Source organism: Bradysia coprophila, unplaced genomic scaffold (genome assembly GCF_014529535.1).
Source record: "Bradysia coprophila strain Holo2 unplaced genomic scaffold, BU_Bcop_v1 contig_232, whole genome shotgun sequence".
Classification (NCBI taxonomy): domain Eukaryota; kingdom Metazoa; phylum Arthropoda; class Insecta; order Diptera; family Sciaridae; genus Bradysia; species Bradysia coprophila.
The window spans coordinates 23,026,322-23,036,041 of NW_023503493.1; the positions used below are offsets into that span (position 1 = coordinate 23,026,322).

Below are 9,720 nucleotides of genomic sequence, written 5' to 3' on the forward strand. Positions count from 1 at the left end.
CATGCCATGTGAAACGTCTACTTGGTTTCTTGTACTAAAATAAGTAGCGCCTTCAAGTTGTTTTTACAAGGTTGTGTAGGCGCTACGCATAAAAAAAACTAGAATTTTGGACACAGCCGTTTTCACATTGTGGAATATTTTCCGCGAGAGATGTGAAGAAAACATACCGTAGAGCAGAAAATTTGTTTTGCCTTGAGTACGGAAACGATTTTATAAATTCATAAGATGTCAACAAATTACGTTTATGGACGCAACACCTACAACACAAAAGTTATGTAGCGATCAAATTGTTTTATTCAATCGTCTGAATGCACAGTTTTTTCACTAAAATGAAACCATCTGCCCATTCATACTTCTGTTTATGTACATTGCATGAATGGTTATGTTCGATTCTGAGTGTTTTTACTTCGCGTCAATGAGATGTAAACATTACCAGCTATTGCTGTACTGAAGTAAATAAGCAGATCAATGGAGACACATGAATGTTTCATCGGCAGAGTTGTTCAATTTATAATTTTTATCATACCCGCGCCATGTTGTGGTGTCACAATTACGCTCGTATGATAAAATATAATATTGATACATGAGAGGCAATTTCGGCAAGCCTCGACTGGCGGTCTCATGTATCGATAATCTTATATTACCATTTTGTATTTGTATTTGTATGAAATATCAAATACATAGTGCTAGTGCAGATCATGAATGAATCTATCAATGAAATTGCACTAACATTGATAAAGTGCATAACAAACACTAAAAATCAGCACGCGCTCTATTTCCAAATACTTGATTACTGTGTAATGCGTGACTTTTCGTTTGGTTTTTATTTGTTTATCGTCGTTCAACATGACAAATTTTATATTACGGAGAATAATTTTATGCGGCGTACTATTTACAAATAAAATAAACTAAAATAAAAAAAAATAAAAATAAAATTAAAAAATCGAATTGAACTGCGTAATTTACAGTGCGACTAAAAGAGAGAAACATACTCTCAAAATTTATCTATCTATATGTTGAAGTCCCCACGGCCGAACCAGTTAGAGCGCCGGCTTGCAAGTAAAAATATACACATGCTGCGCGGGTTCGATTCTCATCGTTGGCGTGATACTCATGAGTGTCATGCTAATGTAGATTGGCCGTGGGGCAATTTTTTTTTTTTTAATCTAATTTTTACAATGTTTGACAGAATAGTATTATGTTTAGGAATTATACAGATTCTTTCATGAAACTGGTTTGGTTTCACGTTAGAATGGGCCAAAAAATTCTGTTTCGACCTTTTTTGCTGAAAAATAAATTGGGATTCAAGGGTTGAAAGTCTTATTATGTAAATATAAATTTGAATTACGTCCTTATGATCAGAAGCACGTTGCACAATACACCTCAAATATTTTTGAAAAGTTCTAAAAATGTCTTAGCGCAATACTAATACTAAAATTGAGAAATCTAAAATAAATCATTCTTTACTGTCAAAAATATTGATTACAGAGCGCAATAATTTCGCGAATAATTTATCCCTCAAAAATCAAAAACTCAAACTTTAAAAATTTATTTACTGTGGTAAGTATGCACATATTTCTAGCTTCTTTTATTAGTGTACTGATCAAGCAAATCTTGACCGCCGTTTGATGCTAAAAAAAAAAAAAATTAGAAGAAATTTTTTAGCAATTTCAGCCAAAAACATTTTTTTTATTATAGCTCCATTTTTAGGTGGTTTCTTATTACACAAAAACTATCACACATGGAGACCGCGATCAATGATAAGGTATGAAGTTTTCTTATGTGCAATGCCTGAAACTCACAACAACAAACATATGTTCGAGTTTACTTTATTTTGCCTTTCAACTCACTTCGCCGGTGAAGATGGATACCTGTATTGAGATGGAACTGAATGTGTTGGTGTGAATTTCAGTGCACGCCTCAGCAAAAAATTTATGCTAGAGGAGGAAGCCTCCAATATTCGCGTAGGGAAGCTAGAACTTTTTTTTATCCTCTAGAGCTAATTCATTCCGACCGTAAATCAAGCAATGGTCAAGTTACTGACATTTTTCTATTTCTGAAGGAAGTTTATTCAGTTTGCTAGAACAAAGTCCAGTGGAAATGTTCGCGTAGGGAAGCTAGAAATTTGTTCTCCTCTGGAGCTAATGCATACCGACTGTAAATGTAGCAGTGGTCAAGGTACTGCCATGTTTTTATTTCTGGGGAAGCTGCAAATTATTTCTCCTCGGGGCTAATTCATGCAGACCGTAAATGTAGCGGTGGTCGCGTTACTGACATATTTTTTTTTGTATTTCTGAAGAAATTATCTTCAGTTTGCTAGAACAAAGTTCAGTGGAAATGTTTGCATAGGAATGCTAGAAATTATTTCTTCGCAGGAGCTTCGCGACGCGAAACTGAAACTGTCTTTAGAAATAAAAATCCGTCAGTACCATCACTTCATTTGCAAGAATCTTGTATTATTTATTTTGAACTATTTCCAATAATATTTCGTTTATTTTCATCACAACAGTTGAAGATTGGTTGTGGTCTAATTAACATCGGAAATAGCTGTTTCTTTAACGCAACTCTCCAGGCCCTATTTCATATGCCGTGTTTAACCGACAGTTTGAGCCAAGTGACTTCAAAAAACTGTAAAATAAATCGCATTTTATAGGATGTTATAGAGTACGTATTGAATTGTATTTTATTCTCGTAGGCAAATGCATAATTTGTGCTGTACAGGCTTTATACTGCAGGACGAAACGCAGTCGAATGTCTATTTACCCTACCAAAGTCTACACAACACTTCAGAAATCGCCTTGTCTATCCAAGATCTTGAATGGCAGTCAACAAGATGCACATGAATTTTTCAAGAATATGATCGAAGCGATGGAAAAAATTCCAGATCACCCCCACGTTAACTTCGGGAATTTTTTTATGGCACAAGTCAACACTGAAGTGAAATGTTTCCACTGCAACGTATCATACAATAAGAGAAGTAGTGTTGGCGACTTCATTATCAATATTATTGGCATGCGATCAGTGAAGCAAGCGTTAGAACTTTTCTTCGATAGCGAGATCGTTGATGATTACAATTGCGTAACCTGCAAGAAATCGGTTTTGGCGTTAAAAAAATATACACTGCTGACCACACCTAAATGTTTGTGTGTAATACTAAATCGAATTCCAAGCCAGGGTGCAAAGGTTAACACAAACATTGAAATCAATCAAGATTTGATCTTGAAATGTATTGATGGCGAGAAACTCCGACATGTCCAGTACAAAATGGTGTCCGTCGTTAATCACATTGGCCCAAGTTATACTGAAGGGCATTACACTACTACCATACGACATGAAGACACGACATACACATTAGATGATTCTAATGTAACCGCCGGAAGTGGCATTTCTGGACGCGATGCGTATTTATTATTTTATGAATGTATCGGGGTAATCGTCTCAAACATAATTTATTTTTAATGACATCCACATATTGTTTCGGAATTTTAATCGTTTATCTTTGTTTTCACGTATTCCTTATCCTTTAAATACCTCAGTTTGTCAACCCCTCCTTCGTATGTAGACGTCATTATTACATGACCCTGTAGTAAATATTTCTTGTTTCCAGGAAATATTTATTGAGGAATCAGATGAATGGACTCCGACTGAAAAGCCTGCTGATGAACCCAAATGTACTCCGATTGAAACGAATAGCGATGAACCAGAATGGATTGAAGTCGAAATTGCAGATGAAAATGAGGAATTGGCGGGTAGTATTGAAACAAACAGCAAATTTACTGAAGATGGTGTAGTGAGCGACAATCATCAGGACACAAAAAATGTAAATACCGCCTATTTCAAAGCGTTTGTCTGTAGTAAACATCACGTCCGAGGTTCCAAATTTTTATTTTGACGAGTGGTGACGTTATGGCCCGACACGAAGGGGATGGCTGTGTTCACACTAGTCAAAATAAAAATTTGAAACCTTGTATGTACACTTACAGTGCTTTACATGAATAGCTTCTTGTTACCTTCACGCATTACGATGACTTTAAAAAGCTAGCGTTGTCTGGAAGCGACTGTAACATAGAAGTTGCTATGAGTGATGTATAAGCTACAGCTTATGAGTGGTAATCGTAAAATATCGCCAAAACGTTTTTCTACTACTACTATCTTCTCGAAGCTCGGAACAGGTCTGGAAGACCTGAAACCTGAAGTTCTCATTATCTGAATCTGATTAGAGCTGAACTTGAATGACAATTTTTCATCTGACCTGGTGAATTTACCTGAAATCTGAATATCAATTTTATTTTTGTATGGGATACCGGTATCAACACTGAGATACAAACATTTTTGTATGGGATACCGGCATCACCACTGAGAAACAAACATTTTTGTATGAGATACCGGCATCACCACTGAGATACAAACATTTTTGTATGAGATACCGGCATCACCACTGATATACAAACATTTTTGTATGGGATACCGGCATCACCACTGAGAAACAAACATTTTTGTATGAGATACCGGCATCACCACTGAGATACAAACATTTTTGTATGGGATACCGGCATCACCACTGAGAAACAAACATTTTTGTATGAGATACCGGCATCACCACTGAGATACAAACATTTTTGTATGGGATACCGGCATCACCACTGAGATACAAACATTTTTTGTATGAGATACCGGCATCACCACTGAGATACAAACATTTTTTGTATGAGATACCGGCATCACCACTGAGATACAAACATTTTTGTATGGGATACCGGCATCACCACTGAGATACAAACATTTTTGTATGGGATACCGGCATCACCACTGAGATACAAACATTTTTTGTATGAGATACCGGCATCACCACTGAGATACAAACATTTTTGTATGGGATACCGGCATCACCACTGAGATACAAACATTTTTTGTATGAGATACCGACATCACCACTGAGAAACAAACATTTTTGTATGAGATACCGGCATCACCACTGAGATACAAACATTTTTTGTATGAGATACCGGCATCACCACTGAGATACAAACATTTTTTGTATGAGATACCGGCATCACCACTGAGATACAAACATTTTTGTATGGGATACCGGCATCACCACTGAGATACAAACATTTTTTGTATGAGATACCGACATCACCACTGAGAAACAAACATTTTTGTATGAGATACCGGCATCACCACTGAGATACAAACATTTTTTGTATGAGATACCGGCATCACCACTGAGATACAAACATTTTTTGTATGAGATACCGGCATCACCACTGAGATACAAACATTTTTGTATGGGATACCGGCATCACCACTGAGATACAAACATTTTTTGTATGAGATACCGACATCACCACTGAGAAACAAACATTTTTGTATGAGATACCGGCATCACCACTGAGATACAAACATTTTTTGTATGAGATACCGGCATCACCACTGAGATACAAACATTTTTTGTATGAGATACCGGCATCACCACTGAGATACAAACATTTTTTGTATGAGATACCGACATCACCACTGAGAAACAAACATTTTTGTATGAGATACCGGCATCACCACTGAGATACAAACATTTTTTGTATGAGATACCGGCATCACCACTGAGATACAAACATTTTTTGTATGAGATACCGACATCACCACTGAGAAACAAACATTTTTGTATGAGATACCGGCATCACCACTGAGATACAAACATTTTTTGTATGAGATACCGGCATCACCACTGAGATACAAACATTTTTTGTATGAGATACCGGCATCACCACTGAGATACAAACATTTTTTGTATGAGATACCGGCATCACCACTGAGATACAAACATTTTTTGTATGAGATACCGGCATCACCACTGAGATACAAACATTTTTTGTATGAGATACCGGCATCACCACTGAGATACAAACATTTTTGTATGGGATACCGGCATCACCACTGAGATACAAACATTTTTGTATGGGATACCGGCATCACCACTGAGATACAAACATTTTTTGTATGAGATACCGGCATCACCACTGAGATACAAACATTTTTGTATGAGATACCGGCATCACCACTGAGATACAAACATTTTTTGTATGAGATACCGGCATCACCACTGAGATACAAACATTTTTGTATGGGATACCGGCATCACCACTGAGATACAAACATTTTTTGTATGAGATACCAGCATCACCACTGAGATACAAACATTTTTTGTATGAGATACCGGCATCACCACTGAGATACAAACATTTTTGTATGGGATACCGGCATCACCACTGAGATACAAACATTTTTTGTATGAGATACCGGCATCACCACTGAGATACAAACATTTATGTATTAGATACCGGCATCACCACTGAAATACAAAAACTTTTTATCTGACTGGCGGTCGATTTTAACTGAATGGCGGTCGAGTATCTGAATGGCGGTCGAGTATCTGAATGGCGGTCGATTATATCTGACTGGCGATTGATATTAACTGATTGGCGGTCGATTAAAACTGACTGGCGGTCGATTATAACTGACTGGCGGTCGATTAAAACTGACTGGCGGTCGATTAAAACTGACTGGCGGTCGATTATAACTGACTGGCTGTCGATTATAACTGACTGGCGGTCGATTAAAACTGACTGTCGGTCGATCATAACTGGCTGGCGGTCGTTCATAACTGACTGGCGGTCGATTATAACTGACTGGCGGTCGATCATAACTGACTGGCGGTCGATCATAACTGACTGGCGGTCGATCATAACTGACTGGCGGTCTATCATAACTGACTGGCGGTCGATTATAACTGAATGGCGATTGTAATTAACTGTCTGGCGGTCGATTATAACTGACTGGCGATTGTAATTAACTGTCTGGCGGTCGATTAAAACTGACTGGCGGTCGATTATAACTGACTGGCGGTCGATTATAACTGACTGGCTGTCGATTATAACTGACTGGCGGTCGATTAAAATTGACTGGCGGTCGATTAAAACTGACTGGCGGTCGATTAAAACTGACTGGCGGTCGATTAAAACTGACTGGCGGTCGATCATAACTGGCTGGCGGTCGTTCATAACTGACTGGCGGTCGATTATAACTGACTGGCGGTCGATCATAACTGACTGGCGGTCGATCATAACTGACTGGCGGTCGATCATAACTGACTGGCGATCGATTATAACTGACTGGCGGTCGATTATAACTGAATGGCGATTGTAATTAACTGTCTGGCGGTCGATTATAACTGACTGGCGGTCGATTATAACTGACTGGCGATTGTAATTAACTGTCTGGCGGTCGATTATAACTGACTGGCGGTCGATTATAACTGACTGGCGGTCGATCATAACTGACTGACGGTCGATCATAACTGACTGGCGGTCGATCAAAACTGACTGGCGGTCGATTATAACTGACTGGCGGTCGATTATAACTGACTGGCGGTCGATTATTCCTATTTCTCCGCTTTTTTTACAACATATTGGACCTGTTCACTAACATTTTAGACTAAACTCCCAACGCACTTCATGGTAGCCAGTCCGACCCTGGTGCTATAGCTGCAGCTTGTGACAACTATTATAAATTGTAAATAAGCTTGAGCCAAAGTTACCTGCTACAGGTGAAACTTACAGTTTCTTTTTTTGTTAGCGCGAGAACGTATAAAAATTTGGATCAGTTTGGAGGATTACCATTGAAACAATTTTATGTTTAGAAACCATTTCATGTTGATTTGTCATCTGAGCTGAATTTACCTGAAATCTGAATATCAATAAAATCTCAGGTAAATGAGAGCATGTTTCAGGTATGCATGAAATCTGACATGTTTTACCTGAATTCTTTTGATTTTCAAATTTCAGAATAATTTAGGTCATTTCAGACTCAGATACTTTCAGGTAGAGTTGATCTGATCTGTTCCGAGTATTATCTGGAAAATCTTCAAAGTATAACTTTGTCGATCTTATGACTTCCAGCTGCATTTCGTATAATGAACAGGGAAAATATTTATTGGCGATATTTCACAAGAATCTAATAATTGTCAGTTTATGGAGTGCTAGTTGAGGAGAGTTATGCACTAACCGTCACGAAAAGACATTTCCCAAATAAAGTTTTTTCGGTTCATGCATATCTATCCTCAGTTAATTTATTAGAACCCAATTATGTGTGGTAACTCATAATAAGTATAGAGTTTCTCTCAACTCCCGTAAAGTCGTTCTCAGTATTATGAATCTAAGGAAATGACTGAATATATTTTCAGGAATCTGAAGAATGGATACCTGTTGAAATCATCGACGATAACGAAACTGATGCGAATTTTAACTTTGACGAGGTAGTGTCAATATTTTCCTCATCTATAAATTAGAATTTGAAAGTATTTTTCGAAAATGTTTTTTTTATTCAGCTAACACGTTATACGGTTATTTATGTGGGGTAACAGTGCGATTACAACTTTTACTCATAATTATAAGTTGATGTACAAGACTTGAAAATCTCCATAAAAAGTATATGGAGTGGAGTCAACTTATAATTTTAAGTATCACATCAAATTATAGGTGAAAATCGTAATTATATTATGTCCAGTCGAATTATATTATGTCTAAAATTTTCAGAATTTGGTTTTTTCTATTTAATAACTCACCAGCATGTAGTAAAATGAACTTTACTTCACGGCGACGAGACTTTACTTCAAGTTTTTGAGTAGAATATCTCACTTGGAAATAGGATAAATGATGGAAAAGGCTTGATGTGTGTTTACCGGCCTCGGATTGAATTTGACACAAGAAGTACCATTTCCATCGTCAGTCCTAATTATTATTATTTGCATTATTGATGACGAGATTCTAATAATTTAGTGATCTATGTAGGAATCAATAAATTTCTAGTAGAAGACTGTAATAGGTTTTGATTTGTCCTTGTAGCTGTAGATATTGATTTACTTGCTCAGACATAAATAGTCTATCTATTATCTTCACTTAGAATTCAAGAATGGTTGACGATTCCACTAAAGAAGCATCATTCGAGGATAAGGTAACAAAATGTCTTGTTCTATTGAATTTACGTGATACGGTAAAGTAACTGGCGTTTCCCTCATATGAAATATGCATTTACATTTCCAATTCACGTGAAGCATTGTACGTCCGAGGTTCCAAATTTTCATTTTGACGAGTGGGAATACTGCCGTCCTCATCGGGTCGGACTATAAAATTTGGAACCTCGGACGTTATGTACTATTCCAACGGAGTTATAAAAAATATGACTGGCAAGTGTTACTAAAATAAACAATTGTTTTCTATTTTAATATTTCCACAACGTTGGGTACTGCAATTTTATCTTTTAAAAAACATGGCACCTTACTTGGCCTAACTCATAGTACTCACATTTGCATACTTTCATTTTACAATACGGCTGGGAAGTACTAAATAATTTGTCATAATTTCTCTAGAAACAAGATAGCAGCCGTCGAATAGTTGACATCGATCACGTCTTTACTCAAATTCAAAACGCATTCAATGTATCATGTAAGAAATGTAATGGTGAAATGGTTTTTTCAAAGGAAACTCGAAGAGGCTTAATTTCGAAGTTTCGCTTTACATGTTCATCATGCAATCGCATAAAGGACATTGATTCATGTCCGAAAGTCAAGAGCCAAGCAAATAACAATGAGGCAGCTGTGAATGGTATTATATCTATCGGGCTTGGATACTATCACCTTCAAGAATTTCTTATGCACTTCAATAT

At 37.1% G+C, this 9,720-nt stretch overlaps 1 protein-coding gene across 1 annotated transcript; it reads right to left on the reverse strand.

The window, feature by feature from the left end:
* Window positions 1-6,468: 6,468 nt before the first annotated feature.
* LOC119075594 (extensin-1-like) lies at window positions 6,469-7,513 on the reverse strand. The gene is made up of 4 exons (XM_037182064.1): window positions 7,509-7,513; window positions 7,272-7,438; window positions 6,852-7,169; window positions 6,469-6,770 (listed from the first exon to the last, which is right to left on the reverse strand). The coding sequence occupies exons 1-4, from the start codon at window positions 7,511-7,513 to the stop codon at window positions 6,469-6,471; spliced, it is 792 nt and encodes a 263-aa protein (XP_037037959.1).
* Window positions 7,514-9,720: the final 2,207 nt, after the last annotated feature.